We start from the raw sequence: 26,434 nt of genomic DNA on the forward strand, positions 1-26,434 counted from the left end.
TCACCATATATGTGTGTGTGTGTGTGTGTAATTAACTTTTACAGTTTTTGTTTTGCATTGATAAAACTTTGTATACAAGTGTATTTATGGCCCAGTCACAATGTCGACGATCTGTCGGGGATTAGTTTTGGCCGGGGGTCGTCGTAGAAAATAAAGAATCCTTAAACAATCCTGGCAATAATCCTAATAAAAGTGGAGCAGTCACATCGTCTGAGATTTTTTCAAGGATTTTGACCCGGTTTTGTCGAAAAATCGTGGGATTAGCCTCCGATTGCATCGGAGGCGATCGGAGACGTTATCTGCAAGCGTCTTTTCTTGTAATCTTTTTCCCCCTGGGTATATGTGGGGGAAAAGGAGGATTTTCTGACCTCGGTCATCTGTATTTCTCTCTGTACACTGTCCTGTACCTGTCCCATGCTTCTCCATCATCCTGCACAACTCCATCCTCCTCCTCCTCCTCCTCCTCATGGTCACTGGCATCAGGCCTCTCTAGAACCTCTTCCTCCTCCTCAGATCTGTCTCCACTCTCCTGATCCTGCACCTCTGGGGCAGCCTGCTCCTCTTCTGGGGTCTCTGGCTGCCTGTTTTTGGCCTTCCCCCTGACTCCTGCTTTCCCCTTTCCTCCTCCTCTGCCTCCTCCCCTGCCTCCTCCCCTTGGTCCTCCCCTTGGCATCTTCAAAATCTTCTGTCACAGCTTCCTGCAGCAAGAGCGTCTCAAACTTTTAGCGATCCGGCCCTTATATACACAGCGATTTACTACGATTCCACCGTAAGATTCGTCGGAGACGATCACATAAAGCGTACGAATCGTCGCAGGGCGCCTCTGATTCAGTTGGAGGGCGCTGGAGACTACTCGCAGACATTGAATCTCAACCTGATTTTCCAATCCCACACAGAATCTTGCGACTAGTCTCAGATTATTCGGAGGACGCCTCCGATTAATCGGAGGGCATCGTAGGTCATTGGAGATTGTGTCTAGGATGCCCAAAATGGGTGAAAAATCTTGCGAGCAATCTTAAAATTTTAAGTTCAAAGCTGGGGACCGCGACGGGTGTGGCGATGTCTAAAAAATCTGCGACAACCCGCAGGCGATCTTGATCTCAGGCTGCTCTGTTAGCCTTACTGGAAAGCTGCATTCACATCTTTCTAAAGCATGCTCTCTGACAAATTTAGAGAAGACCATGAAGGGTGGGAACTTTCCGTTGGTTTGCTTGTAATGATGGGCTCTGGACCTCCACTTATCTTGCAGATCGTCTGGTAGCTTGTCTACAAGAGGATTGATGCCCATGAAGGTGTCTAAATATTCTAGCCCTGGGAGGCTGCTGTCTTCTTTGACGTATTTTAGCATCTGTAAGGCATCCCCAAAATCTCTAAGAGCACGGTAATCTGTCTTGCCCATTTTCCTGGTGTTTAGCACCTTTGTTATCAGGGAGATGGAAACAACGTCTGGCTTACTGAAGTTTTCTTCTAATCGCTTCCATACCGTTTTTAGTTCAACACTGGGGTGGTTGACATGTACTGCGGGTATTTTCTTAGCCAGCTCTGCAGATTGTGTTCCACTCCAGAAGATCAAGCTCTTCTCTTGGGGAAAGTTGCGCTCCTTTCACTATGTTTTTAAATGACAGCTGCCAAGAGAGAAAATTCTCTGGGGTATCATCAAATTCTCTGGTGCATGTGGCAGTGTTTGACAAAATTTCTTATTTTAATTTTGATGAAGGACTTCAAAACAATCCACTTTATAATCCAAAAGGCTGTGGAATTGCTTAAAGCATGGGTAGGGGCGCATTGGTTCATTGCAGGGTCTTGTCTTTTCCCAAGTAGAGATCCCAGTTTTACATAATCCCCAAGCCTTTAGTCCCCATTTATTGGGCATATCTGGAATATACTGCATGATGTTTTATTGTCCTTTGACAGGAGTCATAGCCTCATCTATTGAAATTTCTTCCCCTGGATTGAAATAATGTTGCCAGACAGGTATAAGTTTCTTAAAAAGACAGCGAACTTTGAAGGCCTTATCGTGATTGGGATGATCTCTTGGTAAAATTTTGTCATTGTTACACGAATGAAAAAAAAAAGTCAGAATATTCAAAAATATACTTCTACTCATCACACTTCTGAATTTTGGCATTTCTGTCAAGGGATCTGTTGACCAGTATAGATCATAGGAAGAACGTTTAGTTAGTCCTGTCAGCATCAGTAAGGGACTGAAAGTTCATGGAAGTCCATTTTTGGCTATGTACGCACTTTATAAGAGTCGGGCTTTTGTTGTTTGACCTGATCAGCATATCTGTTTGTCTCCCAAACAAACATTTCAATCACATCATTGGTAAAAAATAAAGAGAAATAATCAACTTCTGTCATATTTTCTGGCAAATTATTTGGACCCACTGTTTCTGAAAAATCAATCAGCCATCCATGATCATATCCACTTTTTGGCACACTTTGTTTGCCTATCTCTTCAGTTTTAGAATCACTAGAATCATTATCTCCACTTTCACTATCTATAGAAGTATTATCACCACCACTATGAAGATCATCAGGTGTATATCTCTCAAATTCCTCATTCGAATTGCTGTCGAGAAATATCTCCATGAAACAGAACCTGTCGTGTGTGATGGAGTTTCAGAAACAAACTTTTGATGTGTGTTGTAAATTGAAATATGTGACAAAGGGGTGTGTGGTTAATGAGCCTTTTGAAATATGGTTCTTTGCCTTTTTCACAATTTTTGCATGCATTGTCTGGTTTCACTTTATTCTTTTTTCTAGTTCTCAAAGTGCAAGGTCCAATGATTGGATGTAGTATTTTTTTACTCTCACAGATTCCCTGTTCAGATATGTTTTACCTTTCCACATATCCTCACTCATAATCACCCTTCGATGCGTTATGGTGGGGTCATCTTGCAGCCTAATGTCCTTTGACATTTCCAGGCCCGTGGTTGCACTGCTGCTTCCCTGTCTTGAAGGTTTTGGAATATAGACTATATTCTCACCGATCCATTTATGGTGCTCGAAACCAAATTTGGAGATCCCGAGCCACCTGCTTACACCAATTGTTATGTTTTGGCCTTAAGACCAGTTCTAATTGTCCCTTGAGGATAGCCTTTGCTTCCTCAAGTGTATCTCTGGGGCACAGCAAACTTTTTGGCAGAGGCAAGTCGGCCTTGCAGGATTCATAGTGTTAAGAGCACCATAAATTCAAGGACTTTTAAGGACTTTTAAGTACCTAATTTCATGACTTTTCCACTACTTTCCAACCTGAGCCAGATGGTCACAGTCAAGCTAAATATTCAATGCTATATAGATATCTGTATTTTTATTATCATACCTATGAAATCAGATGTGATAGAAAGATTGTCAACTTAATAAGTAGGCATTTGGCAACCAATATTTAAAGACAGAAACTGTAATGCTAATGTTTTGCACATTTATTTATCAATACTTTTTTATTTTTTATTTTTTTTTATTTTTATTTTTTTTTTTATTTCAAAACAAAAAATACAAAACACTCTCACACCCATATATACATACAAGCTCTAACGGTACTTAACTGTTAAATTTCCTATCCACAAAATCACTTCCTAATTTTTTCTATTTTTTAATAAAACCATCATTATCCATATTTTTGCTATAAGTAAAATAGTCACTTTCCATATATTGATTAATATAACTTTTTACTTTCAAGAAATCTGGGACACTTTTGGTCATTTTCTGGCAATATATAAATTTTTTAACCAAACAAATAATTAAATTTACCAAACTTTGTTTTTTTTCCAAATATAATGTCAATTAAGTTTAATCTTTCTTTTATATTTAAATCATTTTCTAACCATTCTCTTACTTGTTCCCAGATTTCTGAAATTCTACCGCATTCCCAAAGCAAATGAACAAAAGTTTCCTCCTCTTTTATACAAAATACACATAAATTTGATTCTACTACATTTATCCGAAATAAAAAAGAATTTGTTCCCAAGATTATATGGACCAGTTGATATTGAAACCATCTAAGGCTCATATCATCCAACTTCTAAATCGAGTTATTCTTTTCCATCCACCATTTTTCATCATGGTACACATTCAACTCACTTTCCCATTTTATTTCACTTTTTGGTCTAAAATACAAGCTAGTAACAAAGGTATCGTATATAGGTCTTACTCCCTTTTGATTTCTCATCAGAACTTCTAGAAATTTTGGTCTAAAGGGAATATTCATATAGATATCAATGTTTTTCTTATTTCTAATCATTTTCTCGATGCACTGTACAATACCATAAAACATTGTGTATTTATCAATACTTGTTATATGTTGTATGAGATGAAAACACTAAATGTTTTGTACTGTCACTCTTGACTTTATTATTACTTGAACTTGACTTAAACATGGACTTGAATGTGGCGAGGTCTAAACTGTAATAAGAACAACAATGCATAAGAAAAAATAACCACTTAAACAAATACTTAATAAAACATTTAACTAACACTATAAATACTAGTTTCAGGCGATCATGATTTGCAGTTACCAGCTGTTTCTTCATCTTCTCTTTATATAATGAAGGGGACAAAACCACCATAACTACCCCTGGCTCCTCCACACTGGGTTAAGTTTTTTGCACCTCCTTGGTGAAGCTGCGTAGTCACACCACATCTCCTACCTACCATTTTTTTTAGCAGACCCACAAATCATAGTCTCTTTTGGACCGCCTCTGTGCCATTTTTAGGTGTCTTCTAACCATCTCATGGGTTGACTGCATCACCTCCTCTACCCGCTCCACATAGCTTTCTTCTGCCTGATCCCCTCCATCTGGTGGCCTAAACATCAGCTGCGCTGGTGTATTGATCTCCCTTCCCAGCATTAGTCTATTGGGGGTGAATCCTGTTGAGCGATTTACTGTTGCTCGAATGGCTCCTGCAAGCTGTGATATATAAATATCCCAGTCTCTCTGATTCGAACTCACAAAACACCGAACTGCTCCACAGCCCCATTTCCTTGTGGCCGATAGGGCATTGTGCGCGCTTTGTGGATATGTAAAAGCTTATAGACATCTTGAAAGAGTTGACTTTCAAAGTTTCGGCCTTGGTCAGGGAATATCCCCAGGGGTAACCAAATCTGGAGAAATTAATGACAGCTGTTGCTGTTACTTCTGCTGACTGAGTAGGACATAATTATTACTTGAACTCATTTTAAGAATTGATCAACTATCATCAACAAATGTTGGTTACCTCTGTCCGTTTTGGGAAGTGGGCCTACAAAATCTATATGAATTCTCTCCATGTAGGAGAGCCTGCCTGGTGCACAAGTAAAGGAGACTGCATGTTTTGCAGGGTGCATAAGTCCCCATGTAAGTTAAAGACTGGATTTTTGGATGCTAAAAAATATATACAGTTTGAAACTGTTGCCTATACTTCAGTTTTCACCTGGTGATTCAGGTGTTTTCCCACAGCTACTACTCCTCCAATCTCCTTAATGCCTTTGCATGTTTGAGGACAGGGGTATATTACCAGATTGCAATAGACTGCAGTCAATCCTTTGATTTTAACCCTGCAACTACTGACTCCAACCGCATCAACAATTTCTTGAAAACCAACTGTCCTAGGCAAATTCAAGAATTTCTGGGCTCTATCCAGATGACAGCAGGAATCAAAGGCCTCCAGACTTTTAGATACCTACTTCATTTCTTTCTTATCTGGCTTGAACAGTCGCCTTAGTTGTTCATGGACCTCCCCATTGCTCATGGTAAAGAGGTCCAATAAAACCCTCCAGTTGAGGAGGTGCAAAGTGAGGCTTTCCTTTTTAAGGTTCAGATGCAGCCTTAACTCCAGTCTTGCCTCTTCTTCTCCAGGTATTAGCCTTTCCTCAGAGCTGATGAATGCCAGTCACATCTTTACATACCCCCATAATCCAACGTGCTAAGGTCTGTAGGGCCACCACTAACTAGGTGTCAATTTCTCATACGTGCAGGATCAGAGGTAAATCATAGGCAGATGGCATTCAATAGCATTTTCTTGGGCCTTGGAGAGACATCTGGTTGAGATGAAAGTGGGCATCAGACCCCTCTGGGAGAAGAGGCAAATGGATTGCCTTCTCTTTTTCAGAGAGAGGAAACAGGTCTCACCACTGGAGATGTGCCAGTGCAGCACTAACACCTTGCTGCCATGTACTGAGGGCAGCAAATAATTTAGCAGAGTGCGATTTAAAAAAATTCAATCGTTCAGATCATTCGGACTAAATTCCTATTCACATGTTTATAAAGTTTAGAATATAAGTAAGTTTTATTCAGTGAGGATTATGTTTTTTGCAACTTTCAGATTTGATTGGACTGTTTGGGGGAAGCAAATACCTCAGTTTGGATAGCCTGAATGTGAAACAACACTTATTACCATCTCTCTACTAGTAGACTCTATGTAGTTGAGGATCTTCCAACTGTTTTTTGGCTTATTTCTCAGGGATGGTTTGTCATTTCACTGATATTTGAGAAAGTCTCTCGTTGTGTTCTCACAAAGGCCACATCAGTGTGGTGCCTTCTTGTAGAACCTGTTCAACTGCACACGCAACACCTCTAGTTCATTCTGCGCGGCTTCCTCTGACCTTTCACCCCCAGGCACACACTGTCAAGGTTTTTTCATGGCCATCAAAATTGATGGAGGAACCCAGTACATATGGTTTGTTATGTTCTTAAGTCAAGGTCCTAGTGTTTCACATCGCTTTTGTTTGCTTAATGCAGTCAGTTTCCTTTTAGTGCCTGCAATGATAATTTGCTTTAAGTTGCTGTTCCACAGTGCTACATGCCACACATCAAAGTAGTGGGTGATGTTTGGCATTTCTTCACAGACACAATTTTAAATTTGGACATGATAGTAAATAACAATTTCCACTGTCTGTACCGTCTCTTTTCTAAATTTCTCCACACATCTATTCAAATTTTCCAACTCCATAACAACTGAATGAAAAGTATTTGTTATCAATTTGTTCTTGGAAGAGTAAATGGTTACAAGAATCAGAACTGGAAAATTTAAAAAATATTTACTTTAATCAATGAATAATGAAAATACAAAGTGAAAAATATAATCACAAAAAGGCTCAGCATGCATTGTTTAATTTCTCAATAGAAAAACTAAAACGAAATATAACAATTCACATCCAGGACCATTTTAATACATATTTTCTAAAACTGGCCAAATGTGAAATCTAACCTATCTGCAACATAATTTCAGACAACAGCAGCTAGTGAGTGTTTAAAATAAAAAGTTACTATCAACGCATGAATGTTGAAAATACAAAGTGAAAACTGGATATTCATGAGACTTTCAATTTTTAATTTGCAGAAGGAGGCACATCATTTAATGCTGGTGCTGTGTTTCTCATTCTTTCTCTTCTCGTCATTCCTACCATTGCCTCTCCTCTCTCTCCTGGTCCATTGCCCGTTGACGGTCTTCTCTCTCAAAAATTTTTGCCTGCATCTCCTGCTCTGCCTCCAGTCTTTTTTCTTAAAATTCAAGAGCTTAAGCGCGCTCTTTTCTCAATTCTTCCACCATAGACTCCCATAATTCACTCAGGGTTTTGGCAGTTTATAAACTTACTTTTTGCTCCCTAGCTGTAAGCTGGGGAGGTTCTGGCCCTCCCCCAGTCCTCCTCATCTCCTTTCTTCTTTCAGCTTCTTTTCTTTTGGTATGACTAGAGTATTTGTACCACTTCTTTCTCACTTCAGTAAATTTCCTTACATTCAAGGAAACACTGTTGATCCTGATTTAAAAAATATAACAATATATACCTGTATAAATCATAGTAATTAATTTAATTTAATTCAATTTACTTCTTAATACTTTCACCAGTTTTCAGGGGAAAAAAACACATATTTTCAGAAATAAAAATTTCAACTTTTAAAGCTGTATTATTATAATATTACTAGTATGGGATTTGCTGTTATGAAATTACACAAGCAACACGGGTCAGGGGGTACTATTAAGGGGTTTTGTTTAAGTATTGAAATGAAAGTGTCTATTTACTTTTGAGTTATCCTTTTCCAAATCTCCTCCTTCGATTTTTGAGTTACAGTGTTTGACAGTTGGCAAAAAAGAGTAGGATTGGAAGACACCTTGTCCACAATGATATCAATCTCCTCATTGGAAAAACTACTACGCTTTTTCGGGAAATTTGTGTCAGCTGAGCAGACGTTCACGGAGCACGAGCATTTGTTGCTATATTTCTTGCCTTCGCGGTCCGAAGAGCAGGGCTTCGAGATTACAATATTTACTTCCGGGCACAACCTCATGCGCTAATAGCGAAGAAAATTGCGAATGGTTTCGAGAAAGCTACGCAAAAAAAACTAGCGCAAGTGTGCAAAACCATAGCGATTGCGCAAATTGCGAAACGTTTTGTGAAAGCCGGCCCTGGGCTTTCTGGAGCCTGGAAAGATATAATCGCACATAATTATATTGTATCGCGATATCAACATTTAATATCACACTGAAATATTGTAACGGATTTTATTAAGTCCAGTTTACAGTAATTTAATAAGGATCTGTCATTGTTTTAAAGGTTCTGATCGAATAAGAAACAAGCAACATAAAGAATAAAGTTTATTAAAATCTATCAAAACAAAATGTTCCAGTAAGTAATAGTCTTGTGTGTGCATTGATGTCCAAAATGAAACATCTGTTCCGAGTACTGCCGATGATGGAGTCGTAGGAACACGGGTCGACGCTCAGGTACGGTATGGTCTGCGACGAAGGGTTCCGACATGGCGCAACCCTGTGCACTGTACCTGCGAGAATCAAGACGGTAGATTCCCCGAGTGCTGCCCACCAACGGTAACCTTAGGTTCCGACACGGCGCAAACCCTGTACTGGCGTGAACAGAAACAACTAACCTCCCCAGTACACCTGCCAGAGAGAGTGAAATTCTCTCAATCAGAGCCTCGAGCTGAAAGCGTCTCCTGAATCCAATGTCTTCAGCTCAGCGTGAGGTGAGCGCACTGAAAGACAAAGAGGCCGACGTTGTTCTTACCCAGGGGGCATGAGAGGGAGGGTATGGACATTTTCTTACTCTCGCTGATTCCCCTCGGAGCTTATTGATACTGCAAATGTCCATAGAAATGGTACACTGATCACATACATTAAATAAATGGTGAGGCACATAAATCTCCCCCAACAATCACATGAACATTTATCAACTTAAAACAACTGTCCACGTGGTAACTAAAATTTTCATTACAATGCCCTCCCCTCTACGAGTCCTGTCCTCATGGCTCAAGTAACATCAAAAGAAAGAAAACTTTTCAAACAACTGCTGAAATATTACAACTATTAACAATATAAAAGTGAACTAACAATAGACTAATAATCTAACTCCGAACTTTGAAAAAATCCAGCAATAGCGAGTGACGTTCTCAGTTGAGCCAAGGGTATCAAATGACTTGAACCAATGCATTTTTATACTTAAACATAGTCTTTAAACCTCGGGGGAGGCCGTCGGTTGCGCCGCGGTCTCCTCGGGACTGGAGCTAGAGCATCGACAGTACTGTTTGGGACGGGCTCACTCTTACCATCTTCTTCTCTAGCAGGTGGAACGGAATCGGTTTGAGTCTCAGTTGGGCTTTTCCTTTTATCACCATCCGTCTGTTCATTTATAACCTCTTTTTCATTAGTAAGTGGAGCAAGATCAATATCAGTCTCAGGAGGTATCTCTATACTTCCGTCACCATCCGTCTGTTCTTTTGTACCCTCTTCTTCAATGGCAGGGGGAACGGGATCAGTTTGAGTCCTAGGATATGCCTACATGCTTTGTCACCATCCGTCTGTGTTGCTACCGTTTTGTGTCGATCTACCGGTACAAACCAGGGAGCCACTGCACTGCCATGATATTTCTTCAGACAATCTCCATTTATAATCTTCACGTCAGATCTAGCATTCTTCTGTAACTTGTACACCACATCACTCAACTTGTCAACAATAGTGAATGGTCCCACCCATTGACATTGTAGTTTCGGGCTCAGTCCCTTCTTCCTAAGTGGGGAGTATAACCACACCATGTCTCCAACACAGAATTTTTCCTCATCCAAACACAGATCGTAATACTTCTTTTGTCTCTTGGCTGCCTGTCCAAGCTCATGCCTGGCTATGTTAAAGGCCTCTTCCATCTTCATCTGCATTTCAACGGCATACTCTAGAGTGGTCTTTTCTTCGTCCGCTGGTGACCCGATCATGACATTTATTGGCAAGTTGATAAGACGATTTGGAGACAGAGTTGTACTTTCATGCACGGTCGCTCGGTACGCCATCATTAAATATGGTATATAGTCATCCTAATCTGTCTGATGCTTAGAGGTAAAGATCTTTAACATAACACCAATCGTCCTATTAAATCGCTCCACCATACCATTACTCTGGGGATGATAGGCTGTGGTGACAGTTTTCTTCACACCAGAAGTTTGCACATCTCTCCAAATAGCTTCGACTCAAAGTTCCTCCCTCTATCGGTATGAATTTTGTGTGGGGCACCAAATCTACAAATAAATTCTTCCATGAACTTCTTGGCGACAGTTTCAGATTCTTGGTTTGGAATGGCATATGCTTCTGTCCATTTGCTGAAATAATCACTTACAACCATGACAAATCGATTGTTTGCATCTGTCATATGGAAAGGTCCTTTGATATCTATTCCAATTCTTTCCAATACAGCACCAACTGCCAACTTCAATTTAGGTTGCCTCTTTTTGTTAGGACTCTTTGCAGCCCCACACTCATCACATTGTTGTACCCATAGTCTAATTTGAGTGTCCATACCTGACCAATGACATCTTTCTTTAAGGGCCAAGATAGTGCGATGTACTCCAAAATGTGGGATTGGCATGAAGGTGTTCAAACATTGTTCTCCTCAACGGTTCAGGGGTCAACAATTGCCAATGGAAACTTTTATCTTGCTTCTTAAATGGCCATTTTCGGTAGAGCACCCCATTCTTCAATTCTAGTTGGTCAAACTGACTCCAATAGCACTTAAGTGACTCACTTTGATCACGTATCGTTTCAAAAGATGGCCGCTGTCCACATCTCTTCCATTTAAATGAATTAATTTGCCAAACACCAAATCGTCTTCCTGTAATTTACTCAGGTTCTTGGGCGAAATGAAAGGCAACCAATTCATTTCAGCTAGTCATTATTTCCTCAGCCTTTCTGTACACTGACATGAGAGTTTGACACATTTGACTTAACTTATTACCACTGAAGTAAGGTCTCACTGCTTTTAAACAAAACAACTTAAGTGATCCCAGACATCACTGCGGGTATTAAATTCCATCAGATTTCAGTTCTGCACGAAATTTGGCCATACAGTAAGTAAAAGTATGGATATTTGACAAACCATGGTAAAATTTTTATTTTAGACTTTTATGTAATGGGTTCAATTTTAGCCAGAACTCACTTTGATTGCATCTCTTCAAAATATTGATTTTCAGTCATCTGATCACTCTTGTGGACATATTACTATGTAGTTCAATAAAAAATCAAGGCGCTGCATTAAAATCTGTAAGATAACATGTTGGATATGTACTCTGTATGAAACATTAGGGCATTGTTACAAAAAATACACCTATATGACAAATAAATGAAATAAGCAAGAGATTAAGTTTTTTGGCATTTTTATTTTATAAAAGTACTGTTTGTCCTGTGTTTGTTAAAAAATAATTATTAATTTGACCAATGCAGCCAAAGCAATTCTGCAATGAAATTCTTACCATTGGCGATTGTTGTAACCTCTTACAATTTTCTGGGATTCATTACACACTGAAACACAAAATGACCCACTCTCCCCTCCTCTCTTACATTACTCCATTTACCCAAAATTTCAAAAAGCTGGAGGATCACTAGACATCTCTCTAGTTGCCTTTTATTATTAAAGGTAAAGCACCAATAAATATATTTGCTCTGCTCACATTAAAACTGAAACTGCATTCATTTTGCAGTAAAAGTCTGTGGTAAATTTGATGGTTTCACAACACCTTGCTATGCTGCATCAAATGTTGTCAATTATTTTCTCTTATTTAACCTTTAAAGACATTAAAGACCCTAAATTATATCATAGTTACTGTAATATTCAAAATTTGACACGAGTACAAATGTAATACATGGCAGTTCAGACTCCATCTTTTTTTCTTTTTTGGCGAATTGTTTAGTTGACTTCATCTCTTACTTGTTAGTTCAAGTAAACTGAAAAACAATAACAGTGGTTATTCTTCCCAAAGGGATTGTAAAAATTAAAACCATGCTCCTCCATATCTTCTCCTGCTATACACTTATTGTTTTGAATATATTAAATCCACTATGAGCAGTACTCAATATTAGTCCAGGAATCTGAGGATGCCAGTGTAATTCCTTAATATCTGTCTGTCCCATATGTATAAACAATAACTGAGGAGGCACCTCTGGCTCTTCCATTTTACTCCCTCCAGGTGCTTCAGAGTCTCTTTCCACAGCTAAATCCCACAGCGTAATCTGATCATCAGATCCCGAGGCTGCAAACACTGAGAAGTCTGCCTGGTGCCATTCCACTGATGTGATTGGAGCAGTATGGTGCTTGAACAAGGCTACAGATTTTCCATTCTGAAATTGATGTGTAACGCTGTTATCAATTTAACTTACATCAATATTTAGTTATATTATTCTAGTAGGTAGATCTATCAAAATAATGGAAGGTATTGAGAATTCATTGAATTACTGATCTTGTTGTTAAATACAAAGTCATACTGAAGACCTTCCAAAGTGAGCTACAGGCTAAGAAAAATTCACCTTCATATTTTGACATCCCATCTCACATCTAGCAGATTTTTACAGCATTATTTTCAAAAACTTGAAAGTGCAATTCCTTAATACCGAAAATGAATAACAAACCATGAATCCAAAATAATAACAGTAATAAAAAACTCACTTGAAATTGTCTCAGATCCCAGATTTTTAAGATGCCATCATCTCCCCCAGATACAATGAAAGGTTCTTTTCTGTTCCAACTGATCACATTGACATCTCTTTCATGTGCACTTTCAGTAGTTAACATACATGCTTTACTTGGTGCTGCTCTAGCATCCCATATCCGTATTGATCTGTCCACTGAGCATGACGCAAATACCTAAAACACACAGTGGGTTGATTATCGAGGTTTTGGTCTAAATTTAAATCACCCTTTCAAACAATATAAATTAATGAACCAAAAATATCCAAAAACTTTTTTCAATCCCCACAAACTTTTTTCAGTGTTTTCACCATTGATTCCATTTTCAAAGCCGTTTCTTTATAATTACTAAGTTATGATCTACTTAAAAGACACACATTTGATTTTTCTTATTACAACTTACATTGGGTTCATTTGGTGACCACTGTATGTCCTCTACTGAGGCTGTGTGTGCAGCATAGGGTCTCTGGTCAACATGCCATGTTCCCCCTTCTTTAGGTGTCCAGATGTGGATATTCTTATTGCAATCTCCTGTGGCCAGCTTTCCTGGGAAAAAAAGCAAAATCATGAAATGATGTATAATTCTTTAAGTTAAATATACCATTTCTGATAATTATTACTGCTTACCTACTCTGCCATATTTTTGCAGTGACTGAGCTCATATTTCTGTGCCTTTATATTGTACTGGAAAATCTGGCTGGTTTGAGAAAAGACCCCCCCCCCCCCACCACCACAGTAAACAAGATTTTAAAAACCTTCAGAATCACACGTTCAAGTTCAACATATATTTCATTTCATTTCTCAATATCTTTACATCTGAGACAATATTGCAGTACATCTATGGATTATCAATGTTCAATAAAAACTACAAATTCTTCTTCTACACACACACACACACACACACACACACACACACACACACACACACACCTGGTTCTGTAGATGACCAATCCATGGCAAATCCCTCCACCTGGTGCCCACCAAATGTGTACAATGGCGGAGGAGATTCCTGGTTCCTGGTGTATATACTCATCACACTGGAGTCATTGACTGCACTTAGAGGCCTGGACAAATCCCAGATGTGCACCTTCCCCATTTCTGACCATGATGCTGCTATGGATTTGTCTCCAACAGTTGTTGCCTAAAAATACCAGAGGCAAAAGTGCACAACATAGAATCTTCTATAAAATCATTCTTTGGGGTTTATAATCAAAGTACCAATCTATATTCTTATGAATTCTTTGTATTTTAACTAATTACATTTCAGAACACTTTATTCAATATATTCTGCCTACCAGTTTTAACTTTTTGAGTTGTTATAGTTGATAAAATTCAGGGCATACATGTACAATGTATTAACATTTAATTTCTCAGCAGGCTGAGACTCCATGTAATAGAATAACTCCCAGCACAAGTCATACTGAACTGAAAGGTCGCTAAAAAAAGAATTCATGTAGTCACTTCAAAACTGCATACCCTAACTCTGTTGACACCACCATTATGTTTTATCATGGCAGCTTCTAGCTCCGGCTTTTCATCTTCATCTTCGCTGTCCGACTCTGATCCAGCATCATTGTCCTCTTCGTCTTTATTTGTCTTATGAAGATTGGACATCTTCATCACAATCACATGATTAGCATGTGACCTTTCAGCTTGTGTACCACAGACAATATAGGTTGTCATAGGGAAGTCTTCCCTGCTGGCACCCAAACTGTCCTGAAGGATATCAAAGCTGAGGCATGGGGCACCTGAAAACAAAAAAATATATGACCCCATTCCCATAGATTTTAGATCGATCTATCCCTGTGGGGAATCTCACTAGATTACTGTCAGCTTAGCCGGCTTAAGCCTCTGTCCTGCCTACTAAAAGCTGTAAGAGGGTAATTAACTATGGTGCGCGCTCGGCTGACTGCAATTTAGCGTGCACCCCCAGGGAGTTAGGTCGATCTAAATCTAAATCTCTGGATCGATCTAAATCTCTGGGAATGCACCCTTAGATAAAGGTGTACACACACACATACATACGTCAGTTAAGTCCAAGATGTCAAGACCATGTCAAAATAAAAGGGGTTACTTAAAAAAAGATGACATCTTCTTTGCAGTCTCAGGAACAGCTGGCAGTTTGCGTTTTAACATATTATTAATTCGTGGCTACTTCATTTATTTCTTTTCTTTTTCATGTTTTATTATGAACGCAGCCATAAATAAATGTTTATGTTAATTAAATTTTTTGTCTACTTTTAGGCTTATCCAAGTGTTTAAGGTGCACTTTTAATAACAATTTCTGTCAATCCAACAGTGATAAGGAACCAAGTACGTTCTGACACTAATAACAGCAATACACCAAGGACCGGACAAGGTTTACCAAATTATTACATTTACCCGTGTGAGCTTGGTGATACATAACATATGCACTTTCATCGTGAACTAGTTCTTCCCCGTCATCAAGTTGAGTTCCTGGAAGGTAAGCTTTGGGTTCCGATTTTTCTTCGGTCATTTCTTCTTCATCTGGTTCATCCTCATCTACGGGAACATATTCCATTTCACCATCCTCTCCTGAACCCATGCCTTCGTCGGACATCTTGACTCTCATGTGGTGGAGGTCAGAGTTCAAGTATACAGAGCTAGTTATTGGTTACAATCTTTATAGCGTTACATCTTTTGCTCTTTATCTTTTAATGTTGTATTTTTAGAAAAAAAGATGTAATTGAATGTTGAATTCAATCTCACTTATATTACATGTAACTATCCAAATCAATTACAAAGCATAAATATTTTAAGACAAAACTAAATTAAGACTAACAGTGTTACTGAGCTTAACATATCACATGACTGAATTAGCCAATCATATTTTATTGGACTTCGATACCCTACAACAAATGGTTGACCTTCGGGAAGCTGAAAGTGGAGGTAAGTATTAAAAACTTCGACAGTCAATACAAACTAATTCTAAGTACAATTTAACATCATCAGAAGTGATCTAACTGAAGATTTGGTTTCTACTGGCCATTTTGCTGTTGACAAGTACCTATTAGATTAGTTAGAACTCATTTAAAATGAGTAGGTAGTGTACTGATTTAGATTTCAAAACCCTTTTACTATATATACTACTGGAGTAGAGTCAGACACTAAGTTACTATTCTAGATCGAAGTTCTTCTGAATAACAGGTGGGATGTCAAAGTTCCCCCTTGGCTTTTAAGAAAAACTCTTTCTTTGTCCATCTTTTTACTGGATCGTAAAGTAGTTTATTTCTTTTATTCATTGCTCTACTGTATGCAATCACTTTATATACATGTGTATTACTGTTATCAGCATTTATTTATTAAAATTATTATTTTAATTATTATTATCATAATTATTATTGTTGCAATTATGGCCTCCTTATTTATAAATGATTGTTTTGCAAAGAACTGCATTGTACCAGGTACGGTAGTGTTGCAGTCCAATTGCAGTTCTGAGTTTTGAAATTTTGATTAGAGTGTTGGAAAACTACATAATTTTTCAAATTATTGTTTTTCTTTTTATCAAGAGCTTGTAAAATATGTGGGTATTACCTCCAATATTTCTGTGACTGTCATTAAATATTGGAGGTAATACCCACATATTTTACAAGCTCTTGATAAAAAGAAAAACAATAATTTGAATTTATACATACAGAGCTAATGAAACTGTTCTCTCATTTACATAATTTTTATTCAATTTAACAATCTAACAAGTGAAAGATGACTTTCACTAATTTTTTATGAAGAATCCTAATATCCCCATATACCCTATATCATCATGTTGTGGTTTACAGGTACAAACAGTAATTTGTATCTACCTGTCCCTTTAAGTATTAAGATTGTTCACACGTTTTGTTTAAACTTATTTTCAATTCAACTGTTTTACTTTTTAATTATTTAACTTTTCATTTTTCTTGTTCAGAATATTTCTTATAAAGCTATATAATAACTAGTCTAGTATGTATAATTATGAAATTGCATTTTGTTCTATTATGATTTTCATTGGATGCATTGCAGTTAATTTTATCTTCCTTTGTTTTGGATATAGGTTTTTATTCAAGTTTTTCCTTATTTAGCACAAATAATATGAAGGTATGTTCTATATGTTAGGGTTCAGTGTCTATTTCTATTTATTTTTGGTGTCTGTTAATCATTAAATATATATTTTTTGTTTCTCTGTATTTTCATATGTCATTTTTTCAAATTTCGTTTTTTTTTTCAATTTTTTATTCATCTTCACACTATTAGTATTTTAATATAGTATCTTTATATTTGTTGTTAATTGGTTTTTAGGCCCTTAGCTTTAATGTGAATTACACAATGATCATGACTCCAGTAGGTGGCAGTCATATCAGTAATGTGTTGACAATTAATTCATTATGCTAACATGAGTATTGTATTGATTTGTGATGAGGCATATTGTTTGTTGTTTCAAACATTTGCTTGCTAGTCAATAGTGAGCAATTTAGTTTTACATTTGATTCTCTCAGGTAGGCAGAAAAAAGATCAATAATGACAAGGTTTTAAGTGACAAAAGGTATTATTGATTATACAGAAACAATGGTAGTATAATGGAGTCACCTGTATGTTCTTTTTTTTTGTGCAGGAAATTAATTTTGATGAGGAGTTTGGGATGAAATGGAGAAAAGCAAGTATCCTCATAGCCAGAGAGTAAATCCCATAACCATGCAGTCGTGAGTATTTTCAATGAAAATTTCAACGTATATGTAACTGCATGTTAAATAATAAAAAAAAAAAGAAATGGCTTTTTCCATGTCTTTCCCATGTAAGATATTGTTGGAACATATTATATTCCTGATCCTAGAACCATTGGTGCTTGTGAAGTGACATTTTTACAAAGCCATTGTTATTTTCTTGTTTTTTATATCTTTATTATTAGTACCCCTTTTTCACTTATTTTAATGAGGTGTGACTTCTCACAGGTTGAAGAGTTCTGTCTTTACTCACAAGTTTCATACATCAGAAATGAAATGCAATGTTTGGCTAAATATCAAATCTTTAAAAAATTTCCAGGTATTTCACCTTAGTTGACTCCACATATATATATATATATATGTTTCATCTCTTTAAAAATCACTTTTCTCTTGCATTTTTGTGTAAGATAAGGATGATTTAAAGCTTCTACAAGTAAAAGAAAAGTTGAGATTTTTTCCAGTTTGTCATGTGTCATTGCTTATCTTGTAACATATTTCTTTCTTTTTGTTTGTAATATATTATACTGGTAGCTGAATAACGCAACCCAAAAGCATCCAAAAAAAAAATTAAAAAAAACAAACAAACAAACAAAAAGACTAGAAATGACTCGGAAAATTCATACCTGTGCCAAGACAGCACAGCTCTCATTGTAAAATAATTAATCAATGAAACACCACCAAAATCTAATTGATTCTAAGTTGGTGCACTTCTGACCTGTCCTGAAAATTTCATCAAATCTGTCCATAATTATTTCCATAATGTTGCTAACAGTCAACCAGACAAACAGAACCAAAGGCACACAAGGCATAGAAGAAGTAAAAAGCATCTTTGGAATTTAAGATAAAGGTTAAGTAAAGGCTGTATATTTTATGAAAAAGAAAAATCAAAGTCCTCTTTAGCCTTGGGAAATTTATTGATCAAGGTTTTATTTATCTGTCAGTTTGCAAGCTGAATAAAGTTTGCACACAAAAGAAATCTTGACAGTTGGCTTATTTTGAATGTTATTCTCAAATAACAATGAATAGTTCTCCCATTGTTTAATGGATGAATACAAATGATAAAATAACCTTCTGTCAGTGCTTTTTAGTATGAGCAGCAACAGCATCCCAAAGGAACAGTCCATTAAATTTGTATGTGTAGCACAAACAAATACCATTCCCCCTGGGCCCAATGATCAGCAGTGTGATATGTGTTGACAATTCACATGGAACAGGTTTCTGTATCCAGTAGGGAATTTTATTGAAAATGGCATTATTGTCTGTATATGGCATTGTCAGTTCCGGGAAAGGAGCATGCGATGGTTACATTGTTCTTGGAGCATTGTAGGGAAGTGTATTTTGTACATTTGGCATTCAGCAAATAATGATTCGTATATGCAACACACCTTATTAAGACGTAAGATGTAAAATTTGATATTTGGGAACTGAAGTTTTCATTCTACATTATGTTTATTGGAAGGACATATTCAGCATGTCTTATTGGCTAAGATATTCAAGGTATATAATCTTTTGAGTTAAATGTATTATGGGAATTATGATATCACTTGGTTATTTGTTTAAAATTTCATTACTCTGTAAAACAGAATTGCAACTTTTTAGAAGTACTAATTGCACTGATAGGTGTGTATGGAATGTCTTTTTTATATACTAATTTTTCTGACCAAACATAAGGTATGCAAGTATGTATACGTATGTATACATTATATTCCTGAGCTGATTTCGTTTTATTCCAGGCCTGGGCCTCAGTTTCCATCCAAATATGGTGCTCTGCCCAGTATCCAGAACAGAAACTCCCCTATCCCAACAAAAGACAATCAGGTAGTCCCAATGGACCACAGTTTTGATGCAGAGCCAGAGGAGAGATTACGCCATCTGGAAACCAGAGTGAATGTCACTGAAAAATCCAACCGAGCCTTGTTGGAAGAAGTAGTCCGGTTGCAGAGTGAACTGAAAACCAATGTGCGTAGAAGTGAGGATGTATTACGAGAGGAGAGACAAACAAGACTTCAGCTTGAGAACTCTTTACGAGCAAGCAATGATTTGATAGCACAGTTGAGCAGCAGGTTAAAAAGAACAGAGGATAAAATAGCAGAGGAGAGAATGGCCATCTCAGCCCTGGTCAATCATACTAAAAGTGTGGAGCAGGCAGTGCTGGGCAGTCAGCAGGAGCTGGTCAGTAGGAAGGAGGCACAGACGGCCAGGTAAACCATGTTCACACAAGAGCCAACTTGGACCAAAACACACTTACTGATGTCACCCAATAACCAAAATTTTAAGTCAATCCTTTAGCCTATATAATTTGGTTGTCTATTGATGTCAGATGGCAGGTTTTATTTGTCTTTTTTTGTCCGAGTTCATCCTGGTGTGAACATGACTTTATTTACATCATCATGACTTTGATTTTCACTTCGCCTATATGACTAGGCTTGTCTTCTAATTGTTTTCATATTCAGTGTAAAACTAAAAATACAGCTTCTCTTTGAAATTGTATAAAAGATCTCAGTTTTTAATTAATTGCTTGAATTTTAATTAACATTTATAATTTTGCCATAAAAAAGGGTAAAGGGAACAAAAGAAAGAAAGGAAGAATAAATGTATAGCTGAAAAATATAATGAAGGGACAAAGGGTTTTATCACTATAGATTTTAGTCTACTGTAAAGACAATGCTTTGATTCTTAATGTCCAAGTATTTATAACAGGTTGCAGGAAATGAAGGAAGAGTTGGAGGAGGTGTCCAGGGCAAAAGACCAGTTAGAAAGACTGACCTTTAACTTGGTGGACGAAATGAGACAGCTTAAGGGCAGGATGGATAATCAAAACATGGACTTTGCATCAGTGGCCAACGATTTAAAAAATAAAAACAAAAGACTAGAGGAGGAAAACAGGCAAACGGTATGTGACCACCACTTTGTCTAGAACTGAGGCAGCATGCTGGTGATGAATTTAATGCATTCATATGTTTTAAGCAGTTTTGAGTAGTCGCATATATAGTACTAGATTGGTGCATATTGATATAGAATTGTTCTGTAGTTGAAAACCTTTCCTGTCTAGAGATTTCAATTTTGAGAAAATTTTATTACACTGTCATAGATATACTAGTATATTTTCAAGGAAATGCTGGCAATTAGGCAATTCAACCAGTTTTTCATTTCTTTTCTGTAGAATCCTTAGACCATTGAGTTAGTTTAATTAGTACTAGATTTGTGATTTTTCATATGCTTATATTTTCTGTAAATGCTTCTGGAAAATAGAGGGTAAGTATTTTGTGTCATGCAATTGTAATTGCATGCTGTTCCCTGCAAAAATTTTGGAAATGTCCAGTTCTTCATGTTTGGTGTCACATTTTATTATCATGGCAAACAGCCATTGAGATAAATATTTCCCTGTGTTGCTTAACACAAGAACCATTTGGCTGTAATGCATGTAGCTACACTTTGTAAATTGGCATGTTTGAGAAAATGCCATCTTTGCATGTTCTGTGTTTTATTTTATGTGCTTTATTGATTGGTTTCCGTTGAAAATGTGTTGCTGATGAATTCATTGTCATGGTGACATTTTAGTTGTGAAAATGCATGTAAAAAGGCCATAGATTTACTAAGTGGCATCTCTTAGTCTCCATTACAAAGAAAACCAGTAAGTTGCCATATAAATAAAGACGTTACTGAAGGGGCATGCACTGATGTTAAGTACTCGAAGTAGATTATCAAGTTTTATGGTATTCATGTGATCACAATACATTGTTTTTTAGTTGTTCATAGATACTGATATTGATCCATTTTTCTTAAAATGTAATCTATGTTGTGATGTTTTCTTAATCGGTTTCTCTCGTCACTTTTGTGAAGGCATTGATTTTTTTCTGTTGTATACTTCATGCTGTATATTTGCTGGCTGTTGATTTAACCCCATAGAGCCTGGCAGCATCTGACCTAGAAAGTGCCCTTGGTCCTGAGCCCTCTACCCAGATGCACTCAATTTTACAGGCGGCCTCATTTAATCAATGATAATGTATTTACTTGTCTAGAAAATACCTAAAAACTGTACATTTTAAAAAAGCCAAGAATGTAAGCTTTAAAGTCATATCAGTTTTATTCACATTTGTTAACTTAGGTAGATATAGCAGGAGTTTAAATATGAGACTTGCTTTTCTCGAAGAGAAGTAAAAAACAAAAACTTTAATTTCAGCATGCACATTCTTTTTCACTTTACCAAATAATTTGTTGAAATTTTCTCATAAACATCCGAAATATGTCTTAAACAATGTCAGAAAATTTCAGAAAGATATCTTATTTAGTTTTTGAGATATAATAAATTTTCTGGGATGCGTACTGTACCTAAAAACCTGCATCACGTCAGAAAGTTGCACAATATACAGGCAGGCTAGCTGACTAGAAGACTTCCACCTAATTACTTTTATAATTATAAAAAGATTGTAAATTGAGTGCTTTTTACGAAAGTTTTTCATAGTTTTTTTTTAATCAACTGAACCACGATACTCATAAAATTTTGTTTAGCACTCAAACCATATACAAGAATACAAACATTATCATGAGCAAATATTACACTTTCGTGAATAAAAATTGCATCATAAAAATACAAGTAAACGTGGCATTTGTACTTATACACAAGCAGGAAAAGACATGTTGATACAGCGCACTAGTAAACATATTACATCTGTATTTAAATACACAAGCAGGAAAAGACATATGTTGATGCAGCACACAAGTAAACATATGTCATTGGTACTTAGACATAAGCAGGAAAAGACATGCTGATGCAGTACAACGTAACATATGACATTTGTGTTTATGCACAAGCAGGAAAAGACATGTTGATGCAGCACACAAGGCAACATTTAGCCTGACTTGCCACGGTTACAGTCATTTTATCAGCGATATAGCCATTCCAATTACTATTGTCGTCTGCTTGGTTACTGCCCTTAGTATCATCAGCGTTTTTCATAAATCAAGCCCCACGTCCGAATCTGCTCTCTGACAACTCATACTAGGCAAGGTACATCATCTTTGAAGTTACCGGAGTATCAAAATCTATCAAGGACTCTTCCCCGAAGTCTGAATTTTCTAACAAATCTAAAACATTTCTCAACCCATAACTTCGTCTGACTTCTGGCCGCCATTATGACTTCATAGCGCCTCGACAATGGTTGAAATAAACCGTTTTTTCATCATCTATTTCTCGCTACACGTCTTTCAAAAGCCGGTAGTAAACAAAAAACTAACATTAAGTTAGTCTTGTGATAGAAGCATGAATTGTTACAAAAGACAGGGGACAGTACAAGCATGTAAACACAGAAACCGCGTATATGCGGTTCCCGGCACTGAGGACTTTTTAAAACGAACCGCATATGTGCGGTTCCCGGCGCTATGGGGTTAAAGAGCATAATTAACTACATATAGGTTTATGTTTCCACAGCATAATGTCTGGTGATACACTGAATCAGTAAATATCCTAATACTACAGTGCATGTTAAAAATACAACATTATTTGTTTGAGCAGGATGGTGTATATTAATTTTTTTTTGTACTTGTATTATACCTGCTTGAATCTTCTCACTGACTGTGTCTTCGATTTTTGTCATAGCTGCAGTATATCTGTACCTCATAAAATCATGTAATATTATCACCAGTTCTGCATATAATCTCTTGGATTAGAAACTGTTTCCATCTAAATTCCAGATCTTTCTTCAGTGAAATTATATTTGGTAGACTGTACATGAGATAGGTACAATAAACTAGTGTAGCACTTGTAATGGCACTTAATACATATGTTTGTATAACCACAAAACATAGACTTTCACTCTTTATTACACAATTACAAAGAAATGAACTTCACGAACAATTTTTTTTGTTACAGTTGGAGTCAGTGAGAAAGCATGCTGAGGTGCAGAGCCTGTCAGACAGCACCTCCTCCCAGCTGAGACAGCAGATAGAGAGCAGGCTGTCTGAGCTCAGGGACGTCCTGGTGGACCTGAGGGGGAAACAGGAGGGAGAGACGCAAGAGAGGAGAATGCTGGAACAAGCAGTGCAGAAAAAGTAAGAAAAGCTGACATAAAGGAAGGGTGTTTTTTTTTGTTTGTTTGTGATGTGTTTTTGATCACTATAACCAGCAAGGAGTATTTTTGTCCAACATGACTGATGCCTTGATTTGTGGTTTAGTGTTTTAGAGTCTTTGAGGTGTATGTCAAGTTGATATGACAAAATTAGCTATAATTATTCCCCTTAGAGTCTATCAAAAAATCACATACTAAAGCAATAATAAATAGTTGTTCAATACTGAAATTTTGTAACAGTGTAGGTTGTAACAAAGGGAAAAAAGTTGTACCAAAAATAAGAGACCAATTTCTTCAAGTTCTTACATCTCCTGGATTAAATAATTTGATCATGTTTTGCATTCAGGATTTCAGAGCTGATGTCCAACATTGCTGAACAGAACAGAAAGCGGGAGGAGGCCATGCATGCACTGGATTCCATTCAGAGAGAGCGCGAACATGCAGCAGAAACTGAGAGAATCAAGCTCCAGGGCAAAATAGCAGAAACAGCTGAGGAAGTTAGCAAGAAAATACTCCAGAAAGAGATTAAGTTAAGGGAAGAATCACAGGAAAAATTTAATATGGTGGAAAAGGTATTTTAAGCCAAAATGCAATTGAAATGATACTTTCAGCATTGAATTTATTTTATTTATTTTTTATTTTAAAACATAAGTACAACATAATCAAAGAAATTATAATTTCCTTAATAAACAAGAATAAAATGACTATGTTCTTCATATTTAGCACCATTATTTTTTTTAACTTTCTGTATTTTGTTCTTAGACTTCATTAGTGTTATAGCATTTCAAACACACTGAAATCTCTGTTATATAATCCTGATTGATCAACATATTTGTGCATATAAAAGAATCAATATATGTGCTCAAACTTCAGCTGATCTCCAATGAGCAGTCAGCCAGGATGGCATTTGAGAGTGATCTCAGGAGAGAGCTGGACAAGAGATGGGACTCAGTCAAGAAAAGCAATGAAGGAGATCTGCAGGCTGTCAAACAAGCTCAGAAAGTAAGTATATGTGATAATATGCAGAGGACTTTGGTTTTAGGTTGCATAAACCAGTCGTTTTTTTATTCTTACACAATTCTTTTGATCATATATTAAGTGCAAAAATACACATTTGCTTATGTTATTATTTTTGTTTTAAATTTTTCTTGTTTACAAAACATCCCAGTAAATAGAAAAATGTCTTGTAGTTTTTGCAGACATAGTCTTTCATTTTCATTGTGTTAAAAAATTATACGTTGGGAAGAGTTCTTAAAGAAAAGTTTTTATTTTCAATGCTTTTGTACAAGAGTTTATTTTACATAATAGAGAGCAGTCAGTACAGTAAAAGTAAGTCATTGCATGTTGTGCATTGCCAATTTTCTTTATCTCTGGCTTAGGAGTCAGTATATTGTAAATATGGGAAAAATGGCTTTGTTTAAGTTACTGATCAAAGTGTATCGATTCCGTGATTATGTAAGTGAATGTTGAATTTTAGTTTGAGCCATAATTAACCCAGTGACTAGGTGGATACATTTAACCAAGGGAAAAATTAGTGATTAACAATCAGCATGCATGTTGTTTTAGCATTACAGTTTTTGTTTCCATTTTTATTTTGAATAGTTAAAGTGTACTAGCTTATTTCATTTATGCCCCAGTTTTAGAATGGTCCAGGGCAGAGAAGCAATTGCATGACAGCAGTGACAGAATTAATCACTTTCCTTTCCTACTTTTGGTCAAAATGAAGATATTCCTTATTCAGCCAGGAACATTATGCCAGAAGCATAATACACTGATTCTCTCAGAGCAAAACTTTTGTATCAGTTGCCTTATGAGTACATTAGATACATGAATCCTTTTGTTTTTTTATAAGCAATTTTGATTTAACGATACATGTATAAACTGATAATGTGTGGCTAGATTCTTGTCTTGATGAAAAATGTGTATTGTACAACTTCACAGTTGGAGCGTGCTAAGACCAGTGAAACCCTGCACAAGCTAGATGAGGCAGTGGACCTGTTGCAGGGACAGATTGAGCAGTATAAGAAACAACAAGAGAAACTGCTCTCTGCTGAGATCAAGTCAAGGTATATTACTGATGATAAGTATGATGATGAAAACCTCTTATCACTTGCTTATTTTATTATTAATTATTCGATGTTTTAATTCAGAGTGAAAAAAGTGACTCAGATATTATTATTATTATTATTGTAGTCTGCTCAAGTTTTTTTTTCCTGTAAACACAAATGTCCAATATATATTATGTCTCACATAATTTCAGGAAAACACATGAGCGTGACACAAGGGAAAAGGTGGAGAATCTCCAGGAGAAGTTGGGTATTGCTACTTCTACACTGCAGGCAGCTGTGGGTGGAATTATGACCAAGTTGCAGACCGAATCAGATAGGGTGAGTATGTCTGGAAGGACTGCCCTGTCCTCTGTTTTACATTGTATTAACTTCTAAATTAGCCAAACATTAGTGAAATAATGACCCATGCCTAGAAAGCAGGATGATGAGATGAAATTTGACTATGTATATATATATATATATATGAAATGTGTAATTTTTGTAAGACTTTTGGTCTGAGGCCATTTATAGAAATGTTTTACTTTTTTAACTTTTTTCATAGATGTCGCTTTTACTTGCAAATCATATTTATAGATATGATGTTCTCTTAAGTCCCTGGTCCCTGAAAAAAAAAGAAAGAAAGAAAGAAAGAAAGAAAAACTA

At 36.7% G+C, this 26,434-nt stretch overlaps 2 protein-coding genes across 24 annotated transcripts in view; one reads left to right on the forward strand and one right to left on the reverse strand.

The window, feature by feature from the left end:
- Positions 1-11,613: 11,613 nt before the first annotated feature.
- On the reverse strand, positions 11,614-15,550 carry LOC106152775 (glutamate-rich WD repeat-containing protein 1). 2 transcript variants are annotated; one of them, XM_013526502.2, is made up of 6 exons: positions 15,320-15,549; positions 14,414-14,685; positions 13,868-14,078; positions 13,341-13,483; positions 12,917-13,114; positions 11,614-12,591 (listed from the first exon to the last, which is right to left on the reverse strand). In XM_013526502.2, exons 1-6 carry the CDS (start codon positions 15,528-15,530, stop codon positions 12,277-12,279), a joined length of 1,350 nt encoding a protein of 449 aa, XP_013381956.2. In that variant the 5' UTR covers positions 15,531-15,549; the 3' UTR covers positions 11,614-12,276. The 2 variants fall into 2 exon arrangements, with proteins under 2 accessions (XP_013381956.2, XP_086862979.1); XM_087006853.1 differs by having other exon boundaries at positions 12,423-12,591; positions 12,778-13,114; positions 15,320-15,550.
- Positions 15,551-15,740: 190 nt separating this feature from the next.
- The window catches only part of LOC106152771 (uncharacterized), a 38,677-nt gene continuing 27,983 nt past the window's right edge, over positions 15,741-26,434 (forward strand). For 15 of the 22 annotated variants that reach the window (XM_087006830.1, XM_087006831.1, XM_087006833.1 and 12 more), the window contains exons 1-11: positions 15,741-15,848; positions 16,991-17,032; positions 17,547-17,634; positions 19,389-19,856; positions 20,356-20,548; positions 23,528-23,706; positions 24,070-24,295; positions 24,597-24,725; positions 25,032-25,052; positions 25,665-25,789; positions 25,984-26,110. In XM_087006830.1, coding sequence (XP_086862956.1) covers positions 17,579-17,634; positions 19,389-19,856; positions 20,356-20,548; positions 23,528-23,706; positions 24,070-24,295; positions 24,597-24,725; positions 25,032-25,052; positions 25,665-25,789; positions 25,984-26,110 — 1,524 coding nt within the window. In that variant the 5' untranslated portion in view covers positions 15,741-15,848; positions 16,991-17,032; positions 17,547-17,578. Of the gene's footprint in view, positions 15,849-16,988; positions 17,033-17,546; positions 17,635-18,554; positions 19,153-19,388; positions 19,857-20,355; positions 20,549-23,527; positions 23,707-24,069; positions 24,296-24,596; positions 24,726-25,031; positions 25,053-25,664; positions 25,790-25,983; positions 26,111-26,434 lie in introns of those variants that run through there. The other 7 variants (XM_087006841.1, XM_087006847.1, XM_087006842.1 and 4 more) reach the window with 5 other exon arrangements.

This window comes from Lingula anatina, chromosome 2 (genome assembly GCF_051362555.1).
Source record: "Lingula anatina isolate TDL-2025a chromosome 2, LinAna3.0, whole genome shotgun sequence".
Taxonomy (NCBI): Eukaryota; Metazoa; Brachiopoda; class Lingulata; order Lingulida; family Lingulidae; genus Lingula; species Lingula anatina.

Excerpts from the sequence above, each read along its gene's own strand:
- LOC106152775 (XM_013526502.2), bottom strand. The coding sequence starts at position 15,530 with ATGAGAGTCAAGATGTCCGACGAAGGCATGGGTTCAGGAGAGGATGGT. Across the intron at positions 14,079-14,413 it reads GTGGTGTCAACAGAGTTAGG|GCAACAACTGTTGGAGACAA; the intron begins GTATGCAGTTTT and ends TGGTATTTTTAG. Across the intron at positions 13,484-13,867 it reads TTGGTCATCTACAGAACCAG|GAAAGCTGGCCACAGGAGAT; the intron begins GTGTGTGTGTGT and ends TTTTTTTCCCAG.